This window comes from Calliphora vicina, chromosome 1 (assembly GCF_958450345.1).
Source record: "Calliphora vicina chromosome 1, idCalVici1.1, whole genome shotgun sequence".
NCBI classification, from domain to species: Eukaryota; Metazoa; Arthropoda; class Insecta; order Diptera; family Calliphoridae; genus Calliphora; species Calliphora vicina.
In genome coordinates, this window is record NC_088780.1 from 131,544,781 (window position 1) to 131,561,234 (window position 16,454).

Genomic DNA, 16,454 nt, shown 5'->3' on the forward strand with positions numbered 1-16,454 from the left:
TGACTTTATTCTTGTATGGGTTTAGTAGCTTAATTTTTACAATTGTATTTATGTTGTGCACTTTATTTTGTGTTTTAGTTTGTCTTATTTATTTAATTTTGTGTTAAATTATTTCTTTTGTTTTGTTTATGTTCATGTGTGTCTTACTATCAATGTCTTCTTCATTGTCGTACTAATATATAAGTGTGTGTGTGTCAGCTGCTTGTATACTAAATTGTAGTGGCTGTGTTTAGTAAGCATATGTGTAATGTTACAGTGTTGTATTTTCATTCAAAACTATTTAAATGTAGATAATTATGAAAATTGTAAAATTATGAATGAAAATACAATACTTGTTAAATTTTATGAGATCCTGATATGAAAGTTAAGACACACAGAAAATTTAGGATAATCTAAGAAAAATTTTAGCTATAAAAAAAAGTAATATAAATAGGAAGGGGAAAATTTAAAAAGATGGCGAGATTACAAGTATGTAATAATTAGCGCAAAATGCATATATTTAAAATAAATAATTATTATATATTTTTATATATATACTTTTCGCGCGAGGAAAACTGGCAACATACATTTTCCAATATCGCTATATTTAGATATATGCAGCTAGAAATTGTAAATAAGACGAGAGATTGAGGACGAGCTTAGAAGCAATTGAAAACTCGAACAGGAGACATATAAGAATAATAGTAAAAAAATTTTGTGTGGTGTAATTATATTTGTTCCTTTAACAAAAGTAAAGGAATTTGTTTATTTCCATAAAATATAAAAAAGTGTTGAAGAAAATAAACGTAAGTGTATAATGACGAAGAAGTAGTTCAGTGTGATTAAGCGTATTTTCCTTTGTTTGTCACAGCTGGCTATCTCTGGAGGATTTTATCCCAAGGACTTCCTCAACACCACACAATGATACAGAATAGCCAGGTAATATTTTTCGTCTTCAACTGTATAAACAATTTAATTTTTAAACAAACAAATGATTTAAATTGGCAAACGAGTTAAATTGGCATGATTATTGTTTAATTTATAAAATATTGGCAGCCAAATATTCCATATTGTGAGAATACGTCTGTAAACGCAGAAAACAATAATAATAAACAAATTAAATAAAAAGAAAATAAGAAACAAAGATAAAAATTAATTTAAGTTAGTGTTAAGTGTATTTCGTGATATTGTGATCCAAAAATTATAAGTGTAACGTTAAATGTTTTAGTTCGTATGTATATGTTGTCCGTTTTGTTATGTACACTTCTCCCTCGAGAGCCGGTAAATTTAATAAAATATAAAATCTTGAGGAAACGTTTAAAACTTATCTAGGTCACAAAATTGAGCGCGAAACGAAGGAAAGTAAAAAAGAAATATATATTCATCTTAGGGAGCTCCTTCAGATAGAATAGGCATATATATAATCGTAAAAACCTAGAATTAGGAAAATATGCATTTTGAGATCTAGAAGTATAAGTTTAAAATACAAACGAATATAGATATAAAGATACGTGAAATTTAGTCATGAGGGAAAATTGTGAATATGTATAATTGGTCAATTCACAAGGTCTCTTATCATGTCATATTGTGTTAATGTTCTAATATTTCACAATGGTTTAAAAATGTTATTGTTGCCATTCAAGCAAAAAATGTCCTAAACTATTACTACTCTGTTAGCTATGTTTATTGTGCTGTCGTAACCAACCAGCAGAGACCTGCGCCGAACCCTAATAGCCGCATACGCCGAGCCGCCGAGTCGCTGATAATATTCGGGAGCCGACACTGAGAATCGCAGTCAAAAAGTTATAGTCTGGAAAAATTATGCAAAGCCGCCATACCATTTTTCACAAGCCGCCGCCACCGATAAAAGTGTTCGACACAGGTCTCTGATAATCAGATGTTTTTGTTTACAATTATTTTTTGAACAAAATTTGTTTTCGTAAAAGTGTAAAAGTGGTTGCAGAATAATATGCAAACAAATTTAAGATAATCTTTATTTACTTGAGTCAGCCATTACCACCTCGAAAATGTATTTTTCGCACAAACCGGATATTATTTTAGATTTCTCACTTGGCATTGTTAAAGAAAATTTTTGTTATTGTTTTATTTTGTATCTGTCTTTTATATCAGCTGATTTAGATTTGAAATAGCACACTTAGTTATGAGGGGTTGTTCACAACAGTCGTATTTTTTCTTGTTATTATTTTAGTACTTCTGAAATTAGGACACCTTGTGAATTAGCTTAATATGTTTTATGTTTTTATTACTATGATTATGTGTATTTTTTTTTGTTAAGGAAATTTATTAATATTATAAGATTTAAAAAGTATAAATATGAATTAATAAAACATGTAGTTATGAAATAAAATTTAATAATATTTTTTTTGGACTAATTAAAACAGGTTTGGTAATGATGGATAGGTAAGTGGAGAAGTGGTCATGTGGTCATTTGGGTCGTAGAGACTTGTGGAGCGGATGCGCCTACGACATGGTTGGGTGGGCATGATAGGGACCAACACCTGTCCCTGGTCATTATTCATGTGGTGTATTTTGTTCAGTGTCTGTTTTGTGTTCACTTTTGTTTATTGTGCGGAAACGCGGCTGGAGAGGAGGGTTGGAACCGCCTGAGTTCAAACATGCCAAGAGCTAGTGGGAAACCTCGCCAGGCCAACCGATCCGTAACAAAAATTATATTATTTCTGCTATAAAACTACCCAGAGAAAGAACATTATTTAACTTTTACAACTTTGAAGACATTTTCACTTTTGAGTCGATTTAACGTTGTCCCTCCATCCTGGCTGGCTGTTCATATAAACTTGTGCACAAAGTATAGGTCGTAATTTTAAAGATATTTTGATAAAATGTAATATCTTTGGCCTAATGAAGGAGTCTATTGAAACTGATAAAAATCGGTCCTTTATTTCAAAGGCCCACCCAAAATTAGACTTTATACGAAACTGAAATCTTGAAATAGCAGAAAAAATAATATTAGAAAAGAAACGTTTTGCGAGCCCTTTTGCATTTTCTGAACTGAACACTACTAAATACGTACACATATATCTGAATAAACTAAATATTTAATATAATGCTAATTTTATGTTTTACTAAAAATTTTATTATTTTGGCATGTTTTTTATTATTTTGTTCTTAAAAATACTTATATATTCAGAATTATCGTAGCCTACCAAAATCCGACAAAAATCGGAACTAACCAACCAAACTACCAAAAGTCAATTTGTTATCTTTAAACTACCAATTTTGTTCCAATTGGACCAAAGCGTCAACGCTGTTATTATTTACTATTTTATAACAGCGTTGACAACAATTTTATTTTGTTTTTAAGCATCGTATTCAATGTCTATACCTGTTTAGCAATGATAAACGGCAAAATGGTTATCAAGATAAAAAATGGTCATTTATAGTTTCCATTTATTAGTCAAGATAATGTTGTCTGATAATTGTTATGAGAAATATTTGTCAAGTATAGACAACATTGAATACATTGACATAACACTGCAGCCACACGATCAAGTTTTTCTTGATAGTCTTTTACATATACTGTTTGTCAAAATTTATAAAAATTGAAAGCGGTGACGTAGGCAGCACGCAACTTGAAAACAATTTTAGTACAAATTGGACATAAAAATGTAATCAGCTGTTTTCTTGAATGAAAAATTGAAAACCAACTTGAATGTGAAATTGAATGCAAGTTCGTTTCAATTCTTAAAAGTGTGAGTGTATTAGTAAAAAAGTGTGAGTGTATTAAAACTTGAAAGGCAAAACTTGATCGTGTAACCCCCAAGTAAAGTGTACAAACAAGACAAATTCACAAAATTGTTCGCTGAGTGAACAAATTGATGCCTAGTCAAGACATGGGTTACGAAGCAATAACAATAATACACCAGATGTCGATACGTCGAAAACGTTATTTTTGAAAACAATTTTATCGATATTATGTAATATTATGGTGAATTTTATTTTTAAAAATTTCAATACCTCATTAATACGCCATGAAATGCCTTCGGTTTTCAAACCCTGGTGTCATCATTTCAGAGTGAGTGCCATACAACAAACAAAAACTTTGTATATATACACAGAAGCGGTGACAGAAAGCGGCGGTGATTTTTTTGCATTATCGCGCGTTGTTGTTGCGAAATATCTCAATTTTATTAAACAATTTAAAAAAAAACTGGTTAAAATGACTACTGAATCGAATATTGATGGTAATGATGTATTGCGTATAATGATATCAACTGATAATCATTTAGGCTATGGAGAAAAGGATGCCGTGAGAGGTAAGAGTAGCACTTTAAAGAAAATTCAATCTGGAGTCATTGTCCTGTAACATGAGATCACTGTACTTTTTTTTACTAATTGAAAATTTAATAATTCTTTAATACTCACTTAATGTTGATAATGATGCAGGAGAAGACAGTTTTCTCGCTTTTGAAGAAATGTTGGAGTTAGCCGTCCGCGAGGACGTGGATTTTATTTTGCTGGGAGGTGATTTATTTCATGATGCAGTGCCCAGTCAAAATGCATTGCACAAGTAAGTTTCGCCTTTAAGGTACATTTGTATAGAGCATCATGTAACTTAATGCTTATTTGTAGATGTATGAAACTCTTAAGGATGTATACGTTTGGTGACCGACCAATTACCGTGGAGTTTTTAAGTGATGGGAGTCAAAATTTCCATAATGCCGTTAACGAAACGGTCAATTATGAAGACCCGAACTTAAATATTTCTATACCTGTATACTCTATACATGGAAATCATGATGATCCTAGTGTTTTTGGTGGCCTAAGTTCGTTAGATTTACTATCGACCACGGGCTTGGTGAACTATTTTGGCCGTTGGACGGATTTAACAAGAATTGATGTTGCTCCAGTTCTATTAAAGAAGGGAGACACTAAATTGGCCCTCTATGGTCTAAGCCATATACAAGATATGCGTTTGGCGCGTCTTTTCGAAAGCCGCAAAGTCCATATGCAAGTTCCAGAGGGTGGTGAAGGTGAATGGTTTCATTTAATGGTTTTACATCAGAATCGTGCAGACCGTGGTCCTAAAAACTACTTGCCCGAAGAAGCCCTGCCAGATTTCCTCAATTTAGTAATCTGGGGTCATGAACATGACTGTCGCATAGAGCCGGAGCATAATGTCAAACGTGATTTCTATGTTTGTCAACCGGGTTCGACCGTGCCCACTTCTTTGGCTGAGGGTGAATCTTTGCGCAAACATGTGGCAGTTTTGGAAATATATAAAGACAAGTTTCAAATGAAACCCATACCACTTAAAACGGTACGACCTTTTGTATTTGAATCTGTCAATATAATGGATTTGGCTGCAGAGCTCCGATTAGATGAGGGTGATGCATCCAACAAGGTTCGGGCTATGGCTCAGGAGAAAGTGGAGGCCATGTTGGAAAGAGCTAAGGATTTACTAACAGGTCATCCAAAGCAACCGACGCTGCCCTCAATTCGATTGCGTTTAGTATTCACGGACGAAGAACAAATGTTCAATGGAATACGTTTGGGGCAAATGTTTAATGAACGCGTTGCCAATCCTGGCGATATGATACTTTTTAAGAAATTAATAAAGAAGGAGAAAAAAGAAAAATCAAATTTTGATAAAGAGGAAATGAAAAATCAATTTAAGAAAATGGCAAGTTATTAAAAATCTTTTTTTTTCTCATCTTAGTAACAATTTTATTTCTACGTATGTCTGTGTTTAAGGAAGGAGAATCGGCTGCTCGTGTAGAGGATTTGGTGGAGCGTTATTTCAATGAGGTAGATGATAGCAAGGCTCTCAAAGTTCTATCCACAAAAGCATTAACCGAAATCTGTCATCAATTGGTTGATCGTAGAGACAATAATGCTGCCGACAATTTAATCAGGTACATTCAACTATATCTAGATTAATCTAATGTGTTGATTATGGATGGAACCGAATTATGGATGGCAAACCGAACTTCAGTTGCGTTGCTAGAGGGCAACCACTAATTTCTGGTTGCCATTTGACAACAGAAAATTATGCTGCCATCTGTAATACAATTTAGGCAACTGACAACGCAACTGAAGTTCGGCTGCCATCCATAATCGACCCATAATTATCTTTTAACTTATATATAACTATCTAAAATGTCTAGGTCATATAAAGTAAAAGCTGTTGAGTATTTAATGGATAAAATGCCGGCAGAAGATGAGCTGGACTCGCAATTGACACAATTTAAATTAAATGTAACATCTGATGACATTTTAGAAATGTTAAGTACTACGCATATAAATACTGCTACTAAGACATCCTCCATTATTTCGGGTAATTCCAATTATAACAATGATGATGATGAAAGCTCCGATGAAGATGATGAGGAAATCCCTGTTAAACAGACTCGTTCATCGGCATCTGCTGCTACCTCTAGAGGTGGTCGTGCCAGAGGAAGGGGAGCTAGAGCTGCACCCCCTAAAACTACAGCTTCGAATAATGCGAATACATCGCGATCTCCAGCTGGACGATCTAATAATAAACATATTATGCCGGCGTTGGAAACTTCACGCGCCACAGTAAGTTGTACAAAAGTCATGTGAACAGGATTGGGTTATTAATATTTTATAAACTCTTTTTTAGCGCTCTTCTCCCCGTAAGCAGGCAACATTATTCAATATGGTGGGTTCCAGATCTAAGCAAAAAATTTATGAAGTTTCTGATTCCGATTCTGATTAAATTTGTCTATCAGATTGCATATGTTTGATTCATACTTATAAGAACTATTTTTTACACGAAATAAAAAAGTATTCCAACGAGATTTTTTTCTCGAATTTTAACATATACATTTTTAAAATTAACGCTAATTATTGAGTACATTTCCAGTTGATTGAATACGAAGTATTGTTCCAATAAACCAAATTATAATATAACAATATCATCTAAGTGATATAAACTATAATATATGATATCGGAATTCTCGTATCATAAACGATAGAATTTACGAACTAAATTGCACCTTATGATTTCGTTTTTCCATGAAATTATGATATTGTATTCATAATTAAACAAATTTTGGTAAAATCGCCATGCTACAGATTTTATTCTGAATGCTAATTAAATTTTTTTCTGTTTTACTACAAAACCTGAAAAGAAAATATAACAAATCTCATTCATATCACATGTGCATATTTTGTTGCAAATATTTGAAAGCTTTAAAACATGAAAAAAGGTTAGCTAGTTTATTACCCACAATTTAAATGATTTAATATTCATTTAGTTTTCATTTTTCGTATGATTGAAAATTTTTAATTTAAATTATTTTTCTGTTTGTAATTTTTTTGTGGTTTATTTATTTTATTAGAAGCAAAACGTTTGAAAACGATATTATGATAATATGGTTTCTATAATAAAATATGATGTTATACATACATAGCTATCATATCGTTCTCTGGTTTATTGGAATTCTTCTACAATTTTGTTTTTTTTTTTCCAAATTTTTCTTTAAAAATAATTTAGTTATACAACAGTACTCCTCTTTTAAATTTAATAATTATATAAGGTTTGTGGTATTTACTATGTAATATGTTTATGAAAATATTTTTTTTTTAAATTGGAATTCTAACATATGTAGCAAGCAACATTTAAATACTTTGATTTAATTTAATTAAAAATTCAATAAAACTCTCAAATTAAAGGTAAATAAGATAAATATATTTTTGATTTTTTGTAATTACAGTGCACTCGCAATAATATGAACTAATTAAAACCAGGCCAGTTCACTTTTGCAAGATTGTTCATATTTGCGAATTCCATCTAATTGCCATCTACAGCAAGGAAAATTCCCAAATTCTTAATAATTAGCTGTTAGAATTTAGCCACTACCATGTTGATTTAGATTTCAACTCTGTGTAGATATATAAAATACGTTAAAAAACAAAAAATAAGCTGTTCATATTTTAAAGCTTTTTTTGAGTAGCCAATGGAAGTAAAAAGTGTTCATATTATCGCGAGTGCACTGTATTTGAACTTTATTTTTTTTATATAATTTGAAAGTAAATTTTTAATTTGGAATTGTATGATATTGTATCACTGAAAAAGTAAGTAAAATTTCGTCTAACTTACAAAAAAGAAAATATATATGAATTTGGCTTCCCATATTCTAATTCCAATATTTATTCTAACTTAGCAGGGTAGAAAATGCATTCCAATTAGCCAATTGTCTAAAAAATTAATTTTCAGTGATATTCTTTGTATTATTACAGAGTAATTATAATAAATTAACTTAAGCCAAATTTAAACTTTGAATTTTATTTTTAAATACTTTTTCATAAATACAAATTAGGGTGCCATATTAGGAAGATTGTTACGTTTTACCTTATAAAAACGTTGGCTTATTTTCTTTAAATAAACCGGATTCTTTTAAATTGCAATAAAGCGCCATATTTATAACGAGTCTTTATTCATAATCACTCAGTGTTATACAAATCGTCACAATGCAAAATAACGTAACATCACTTTTCATAACTTTATAGGAGAAGCAAAAAACGATATAAAATGAAAACTACTTGAGATATTGAAACAAAATTTTCCAATCTGACTTACAATGAAACTAGAAATATATTTTATAAAAAAAAATGTTTAAAGTACACTTTAACCCTCCGTTAGTCGCAATCATTTTCAATAGAGACTAGTCTCAATGTATCAAATTGATATCAATAAAAAAGGCGCGTTCGAAAATAATCTCTTCACTTTTTATTTCGAAAACATAAAAACAATATTAAATGCAATGTATTTAAAAGAGTAATACAAAAAAATTGCAGCAAAAATATTATTTTATCAAAAAATAGCTTAAAATTTAGGGTGTTTAAAAAAATTTATAATAAAAAAATGTTTGCCTGTATTTATTTGCACTTTTGATTTTGACTAAATCACACGATTCACAATAAATTAACTGGTGATCTTTACATCTTGTTTTTTCGTTTTTTGAGCGAAATTTTTTTTACAGAATCTTGGATAGTTTACAATACTATTTTATATACTATTAATTATATTCAAAACCTGTTTCTACTTTATAATTCTATAATATTTGTTTTTTCAAATTCGGGCAAATTTTTACCGAATATTGGTATTAAGTAAATTTTTAGCCTAATCCGAAACCGAATATTCGGCCGAAGTTTACTGGTTATCAGGCCTGTTATACATATTCTTCGGAATGGTTTCAATTCCTTAGTTTTTATTCCGATCGCTTTCGTTTTAGGTTCTTCAGATTCCGTGTGATTTATTAATTCCAAAAATATTTAATAATTCTGTATTTCTGATTTTAATTTAACAGCGTTTTTTATATTAAAACAAAAGTAAAGTTTTTGGTACAGAAATTGATTCAAAATATTATAAAAACAAATAATTACAAAGAAATATCAATTCCACTTTGAAAACTGAAAGTGGTTTCATTCCGAAAGAAATTTTCGTTTTACTATTTCTGAAGAAGCGAAATACGGAATTAATTGCCCTTTCTGTCGGAATGCAATTCTGTGAGAGGCCTGTATATATTAACTTAATGTTATACTGTCTGTTTACATAATTTTTGAATGAAAACTGTCAGTTTAAAATTAGGGTATATATTATACATTAGGTGGGTTCGCGTACTTTTCAGTAAAAAATATCCAGTAACTTTATTTTAGAGAGTAAAAATAATTTACTCTCAATCTGAAAAATAACCAAAAAAAAGTACGCGAACAACAATTTGTAAAAATAAATTGTATTTTATTATAAATCAATTTAAAACGTTTGTTTTATGTTATTTTACTTCTTTTCTTTGCAAGTCTTGTAAATTGTGTTAATTTTTAACTTTTTTGTTTTGTTTACATTTGCAACCATATGTTTTAAACATATTTTTTATGTTGATATTTTTTACTGGACAAAAATGTCCAGTAATAAATATCATGTGTTCTCTGTCTACGAACTGTCACTTTTAACACTTTCTTGCTCTCTCGTTACAAGTTTTTAAAAGTAAACGAACGGAATCCCGTAACTTCCAGTGATAATTTGTACAAATTATTACAAATTATCAAGTACGCGAACACAACTATTGTGATAATGGGGGTAAAAAGTATAAAATTATAGGATTATATTGAAAATAAGAAGAATTATTTATTTGACACTAACATTCATTTTTAATGAAGATATTTCATTGCTGCAAATTATTAATTTATTTTTAATGGCACTAATCTCAAGGTTAACTCCAAAAATGGAAATTTGAAAAATCGAATAAAATCAGTAAAACTAGTAAAGGTATTTAGAGCCAACAATACTGCAGAGAATTAATAAGTACTTTTTCAAATTTAAAATATTACCTAAAAGGTTAAGTCGTCATCAGAGACCTGCACGGGCCGTTTCGGTTGCAAACCGGCTAATCTTAGTCGCAGAAGATTTTCAACCGCCGCCGCCACTGAAAAATGATCGAGCACAATTTTATTTATTTTATTCATCACATTAAAAAACATGTAGTAAAAAATGTAGCTAAATGTCATCACGATTGCTATATAAGTTATAATTTAATGAGTGTTCCAACGATATTCCGGTAGATTTGTATGAGGGCTAGTTGAAATCATGCACCAATTTCCACCATTTTCTATAGGCTCCGTCTTTGGGTGAAAAAATCCATATGTGCCATATAATCATAATGATTTCCACATTTACAAGGTTTATTACGTTACAAAGATTTATTTATTAAAATATTTGAGAGATTTTATAGTCTTAATTTGAATTTCAAAAGAAGATAAAGTAGCTAAGAAGCTAAGACCGTAATGATCTTATCCTTACAAATACTACGTTTATACGCACGACTTATTCTCAAATAAAAATATTACAATTAGAAAAATTTGCCGCATAAACAGTGAATTCATTTTTTTATTTGCTAATAGCTAACTCATGAAAATAATTCCTGATTACCATATGTTTTATGGTTTTTAGTTTAGTAAGATGTTTTTTAAATATTTCATTGCATTTTTGCATTAATTTTATTGCAAGACAAACAAGAAATTTGGATTCTTTAATTTTTGCATTCAGTTACTTGCATGTGTAAACGCCAGGTTATAATTTTTATTTGCGAATATGCTACGTATAAACGTAGTAAGTAATGTTGTGTATTTTCAGCCGCCGCCGATTATTTTTTATGTAAGTTGCCGCCGGCGCTGATTAAATTGCTCGGCGCAGGTCTCTGATCGTCATTGTTTGTAGACTATTGAAAAAAGAACTGGATTTTCCTCTGCATACGAAAAAAAAGTATTAAGTGAAGTTTAAAAGCAGTTGTCGTTGAAGAAAACATAGTTATTGCGTAAATTACAAGAACATCTTAAGAAATCATGTCTAAATTATTGGGTGTGCCACTCAAGAAACCCTCAGAAGTTGATGTGGAGAAGCCACTGAACAATCTTATCCAGAGTACATATAGCGGTGCTTCTGCGGAGGCTAAAGAAACCTATAAAACTGCAGTTCAACAATTTGCTCGACAACGCAATTCATCGATATGGAAATTCTTTGAAAAATACGAATCTTCATTGGAAATAGTTTATGCGTAAGTAAATGATTTGTCCAAAGAAAAATAGAATAATATGAAAAATAGTTACCAAAACACGAAATGACTCATGCATTTAATTTGCTCTAAACATGACGTCGTTACAATAATTGATTGGGAAACAAATACAATTGTTACGCTCTTAATCATTGTACCTATTAAAATAAAGTATTATCTTTTTTTTTTTTGTCAGTTTTATTTATAATGTTTACTTTGATGCTATCTGCGTTATCTTTTATTTGCTATAGCTACTATGATCAGATTTGTATGTTGGAGACAAAAATACCGGTCAACGAACTCCAAATACCCTTCAAGTGGAAGGATGCTTTCGATAAGGGCACAATATTTGGTGGCAGAATAAGTTTGAGTAAGTATTGTTAATATAATGATAATGGCACAAATGTTTAATTATTTTGATTTTTGTTACAAACAGCCCATACTTCATTGTTGTACGAGAAAGTTTGTGTACTTTTCAACATCGCTGCTCTTCAAAGTCATGTTGCTGCCACTCAGTCTCTGGATAGTGATGAGGGTCTTAAGTTAGCCTTAAAACTTTTACAACAAAGTGCTGGTATTTTCCAGTATTTGAAAGGTGCTGTGCCAGCCGCTGTTCCATCCGAGCCAACACCTGATCTAAATCAAGATACTTTAACCTGTTTGCAGGCTTTGATGATTTCTCAGGCCCAGGAAGTTTTCATAATGAAGGCAATTAAGGGTAAGTGTGGGTGAAAAATCTTTCCTAAGATCAAAATTAACTTTTGGAAATATTTTTCTTTATTACTTTCTTTTTAGACAACATGAAAGAAAATATCATTGCAAAGCTATGCTGTCAATGTGAAGAATTCTATGCTGACGTATTGAGGGCCATGCAAAAGGATTCGGTACGTTCCTTATGGGAAAAAGAATGGATTCCCACTATTGCTGGCAAACAGGCTGGTTTCCATGCTTTGACACAACTCTACCAGAGTTTAGCTTGCCGAGCTGCTAAGAAAATTGGTGAGGAAATTGCACGTTTACGAAATGCGGTTGATCTCTTTAAAGCAGCCCAATCTAGATCCGGCAATCCCACCTATATGGATGAATACTTTAATAAGGCTAAGCGTAATTTGGCTGAATCGACGAAAGACAATGATTTAATTTACAATGAAATGATACCAGATATTAGTGCAGTGCCTTCGCCTGGAAAGGCTCAGCTGGCAAAACCTTTACCCATAGCCAAGCCAATGTCTAAAGATTTCGATGACATATTTAAGGAATTGGTACCAGTTGAATTGCATCGTGCATTGCAGGCTTCTGACATGCGCAAGAACGAAATTGTTAACGTGGAAATAATGAAATTACGTGAAGCCACACAGACTTTGAATGGTGTATTAGCAAGTCTTAATTTGCCAGCTGCCGTTGAGACCACCGATGGTGGTTCTGGTTTGCCACCTTCGTTAATTGAAAAAGCCAACGAAGTTCGCCAGAAAGGTGGCATTGAAAGTATTCATACCCATTTGAAGGAATTGCCCGAATTACTGAATCGCAATCGTGAAATTTTGGATGAAACCGAAAGAATCTTAGATGAAGAGCGTGATTCGGACAACCAATTGCGCTCACAATTCAAAGAGAGATGGACACGTATCTCTTCCGATAAACTTACCGAAATGTTTCGCACTAATGCCAAAAAGTATCGCGAAGTTATTAATAATGCTATAGCTGCTGATAAAATTGTACGCGAGAAATTTGAGAAGAATCAAAAAGGCATTGAACTCTTGTCATTGCCCATCGAACAATTACAACAATCCATGCCCGCAGCTGGCGGCTCTGTAGATCCCAACTGTGTTAGTGTACAAAAGCTGAAAAATCTAATGGAAGCTGTCGAAACCATAAAGGCCGAACGTGATGCCATAGAATCTGAATTGAAATCAGCTACCTTCAATATGAAAGATGAATTCTTGGAAGCTTTACGCAAAGATGGTGCTATTGATGAAGCAGCACTATCTCTGAAACGCATTGGTGAAACTTTAAATCCCTTGCAGGGACAAGTAAAGGAGAGTGTTGAGCGTCAACAGACTTTGGTCACGGACATACAAGTAGCACATAGCGAATTTGTTGCTGAGACCGGGTCAAGTGGCAATTCTCGCGATACTTTGTGTCAAGAATTGGCCACTGCCTATGACAGTTTCATAGAACTATTGGGAAATCTCAAGGAGGGCACTAAATTCTATAATGATTTGACCGAATTATTGGTGGTGTTCCAAAATAAAATATCTGATTTCTGTTTTGCTCGCAAAACTGAAAAGGAGGAATTACTCAAAGATTTAACAACCGAGTCAAGTCGCCAGGCACCAGGTCCAACACCTACATTACCATCTCATTATTCCTCGACATCGGGCAGTGGAAGTGGTATGTTGAAAACATAAGCTCACCTAACACCATCTCAAAAATACAATTATTCTTGTAAAAAAATGTATTAAACATTTTTTATTTTATACTTTAGATATATCATCGGCAACAGCATCGTCTCCTGCTGTACCAACTGCTGCTGCAACTGGTAGTGTACCCTATCCACAAGCTGTTCAAGGAATGCCTATGCCTTATGGTGCTGGACCTAATGTTCCTTATCCTTCGTATGTACCACCACCAATGCCACAAAGTTTTAATCCGTATGCTACATTGCCATATCCAGGAAGTAAGTGTTAATTTCTGAAACAAACTAATGTTGCTATTTACAAACTTTAATTAACAAATTTAATTCTCTCTTAGATGCCTATCAGTATGCCGGCTTTCCACAAGGTCCACCACCTGGACATTATGGCACTTACCCCGGAAGTTATGCTCATCAACAGGGAGGTTATCCCAATCAAAAACCACCAGGCTGGTAGACGAGAAAAGGCATTTTTAATCACAACAATTTATTATAAAGCAAATAATTAACCATTAATATTTTAATTTAAATATTTAATTTTTTTTTATTTTATTAAGTTCATTAATTTTTCTATTTTTTTTTTGGTTTTAATTCAATTAATGAATTTTAGTACATATATTTCAGAGTTTAGAGCAAAATTAAATTCAAAATTTTATACACAAGATATTTCGTAATTATTAAAACATTCATGTTGTTGGTGTTTTTATTTATTATAAATATTATTGCATAAAAGTATGAAAATGTTTTTAAAACAAGTGAACACACATTTCAAAAATATTTTAGTGATTTGTTCCAAGTATTGTGGATTTTATAGAGTAAACATTAAATATACCAATAAATAAAGAAAATATTGTTAAACAAAAAACTTCATGTTATTTTTAATTTCAAAATTGTTTTATGTTTGAAACGTATTATGAAGGCATTACAAATTTTCCTGTTTGTAGCGTTTAAAAAATTCCTTCTTTATAGCTTCTACTATATGTGGGCTACAAATACTATTAATTAGAATCTCTTCCAGAAATCCCAAAGAACATTCTTTAGAATTCATTTCAGCATCAGCACTGTAACGCAAACTATTTGTTTTTAATAAATTCTCCAACTCTTTACTGGTTATTGAGGAAACATTTATACAATTTGTACACTCTTTTAACAACTGATCCACATTACTTTTACTTATATAATGATAGTCATATAAAGTTGTTTCTTTTTTGGCAGTTAAGTTATTTTCCGATGATTTTTCTAGGAGATATTTTAAAATTTTAAATAATTCATTACTCGATGAACCGGTCATAAGCTGAAAAAATTAATTAATACTATAATAAGAATTATTCTCTCAATGCTAATTAGACCTAACCAATTTACCTGATTTGGATTCATTACATATTTTCTGGTAGTTGGCGAACAGTCCTTTATAAAGTTTTCAATTAAATATTTAACAATACATTCCTCTATTTGTTGCTCCAAATCACATTCTAATGGAATCCAGGCATTAACACTTAGAGATATATCTAAAGCTTCTACGTAATGCCACCAATGTTTGGGGACAATTAAAACATCATTTGGTTCGAGTATTACGTGATGTGCTAGACCTTTATATTTTTCCACAAATGCATTTACATCGAGAAAAGGTGAATATAAATTTTCTTTACAGTATATGCTAGATTCTTCATATGGTATGCGGGTGGTAGTTAGCGGAGTGTTAGGAGGGAATAGTAGCCATGATTTCCTACAAAAATAAATTGGACTAGCGTTGGAATGCGACGTTTACATTAGATTTAAATAAACTTACTTTCCAAAAGCTTGCACAACTATATTACAGCCATAACTATCATAATGACACGGTGTATTTGCACCACTAGAACTCAACCACAAAGTGGCATCATCAGCCGCCTGTGGAAAGCCAAACGCAGAGAAGTCTATTCCATTTGTACAGTTACCCGGTAATTCATGTATACGTTTATAATTCAATGCGGACCAATAGTCACAATCTTTGTTATGTTCTTTTAAAAACTGCTCTCCCGTCATTAGTATCTTTTGCCTCTTTCGTTCCCATTGTGGTTCCCATGAATCTCTTTTTGATATTCTTTCAAAAATTGCACCCGAAGAATTCGATACATCAAACGTTTTACACCATCCAGCTAGGCCATCTTGAAGACAAGACCAATTAAGATTAAATTGTTTTAAAACAATAGGTTCTCTTGTATTTAATATAATTTCCCTTAGTTTCAAAGGATTTATATCGAAATTACTCATATTGTTGGAGGAAAACTTTTAGCAAAACAAATAACGAAAAATGTAAACAAAAGTCAGCTGTTGGGAGGGAAACTAACTCTCCACAAAAAGTTAATGCTCTCCAAAAAAGGAAACCAAATGTAAAAATGTCAGTTTACCGTTAGCTTTTATAAATTTTGTGCAAATTTGTTCTCGGTCCGAGTTAATTTATTTAAATTATGTTAAAATTAAACGTTTCATTATGAAAATATCACAAAGAGTTAGTAAAAACT

At 31.7% G+C, this 16,454-nt stretch overlaps 3 protein-coding genes across 3 annotated transcripts; 2 read left to right on the forward strand and 1 right to left on the reverse strand.

Moving 5' to 3' along the window:
* Positions 1-4,105: 4,105 nt before the first annotated feature.
* Positions 4,106-7,673, forward strand: mre11 (double strand break repair nuclease mre11). Its single transcript, XM_065515834.1, has 6 exons — positions 4,106-4,274; positions 4,405-4,528; positions 4,591-5,645; positions 5,717-5,873; positions 6,126-6,540; positions 6,605-7,673. The coding sequence occupies exons 1-6, from the start codon at positions 4,178-4,180 to the stop codon at positions 6,698-6,700; spliced, it is 1,944 nt and encodes a 647-aa protein (XP_065371906.1). The 5' UTR covers positions 4,106-4,177; the 3' UTR covers positions 6,701-7,673.
* Positions 7,674-11,203: 3,530 nt separating this feature from the next.
* ALiX (programmed cell death 6-interacting protein-like protein AliX) lies at positions 11,204-14,815 on the forward strand. Its single transcript, XM_065515835.1, has 6 exons — positions 11,204-11,540; positions 11,789-11,907; positions 11,974-12,255; positions 12,333-13,928; positions 14,023-14,214; positions 14,289-14,815. Exons 1-6 carry the CDS (start codon positions 11,329-11,331, stop codon positions 14,405-14,407), a joined length of 2,520 nt encoding a protein of 839 aa, XP_065371907.1. The 5' UTR covers positions 11,204-11,328; the 3' UTR covers positions 14,408-14,815.
* On the reverse strand, positions 14,642-16,203 carry HSPBAP1 (HSPB1 associated protein 1). Its single transcript, XM_065515836.1, has 3 exons — positions 15,740-16,203; positions 15,313-15,676; positions 14,642-15,244 (listed from the first exon to the last, which is right to left on the reverse strand). Exons 1-3 carry the CDS (start codon positions 16,201-16,203, stop codon positions 14,873-14,875), a joined length of 1,200 nt encoding a protein of 399 aa, XP_065371908.1. The 3' UTR covers positions 14,642-14,872.
* Between the last annotated feature and the right edge of the window lie 251 nt (positions 16,204-16,454).

Bases quoted from the DNA above. Each gene is read 5' to 3' on its own strand.
- mre11 (XM_065515834.1), top strand. From the start codon at position 4,178: ATGACTACTGAATCGAATATTGATGGTAATGATGTATTGCGTATAATG. The intron at 4,529-4,590 runs GTAAGTTTCGCC...GCTTATTTGTAG, and splicing joins AGTCAAAATGCATTGCACAA to ATGTATGAAACTCTTAAGGA. The intron at 6,541-6,604 runs GTAAGTTGTACA...ACTCTTTTTTAG, and splicing joins TGGAAACTTCACGCGCCACA to CGCTCTTCTCCCCGTAAGCA.
- ALiX (XM_065515835.1), top strand. From the start codon at position 11,329: ATGTCTAAATTATTGGGTGTGCCACTCAAGAAACCCTCAGAAGTTGAT. The intron at 11,541-11,788 runs GTAAGTAAATGA...TATTTGCTATAG, and splicing joins TCATTGGAAATAGTTTATGC to CTACTATGATCAGATTTGTA. The intron at 11,908-11,973 runs GTAAGTATTGTT...TGTTACAAACAG, and splicing joins TGGTGGCAGAATAAGTTTGA to CCCATACTTCATTGTTGTAC.
- HSPBAP1 (XM_065515836.1), bottom strand. From the start codon at position 16,203: ATGAGTAATTTCGATATAAATCCTTTGAAACTAAGGGAAATTATATTA. The intron at 15,677-15,739 runs GTAAGTTTATTT...TTATTTTTGTAG, and splicing joins GTTGTGCAAGCTTTTGGAAA to GAAATCATGGCTACTATTCC. The intron at 15,245-15,312 runs GTAAATTGGTTA...TAATTTTTTCAG, and splicing joins ATGTAATGAATCCAAATCAG to CTTATGACCGGTTCATCGAG.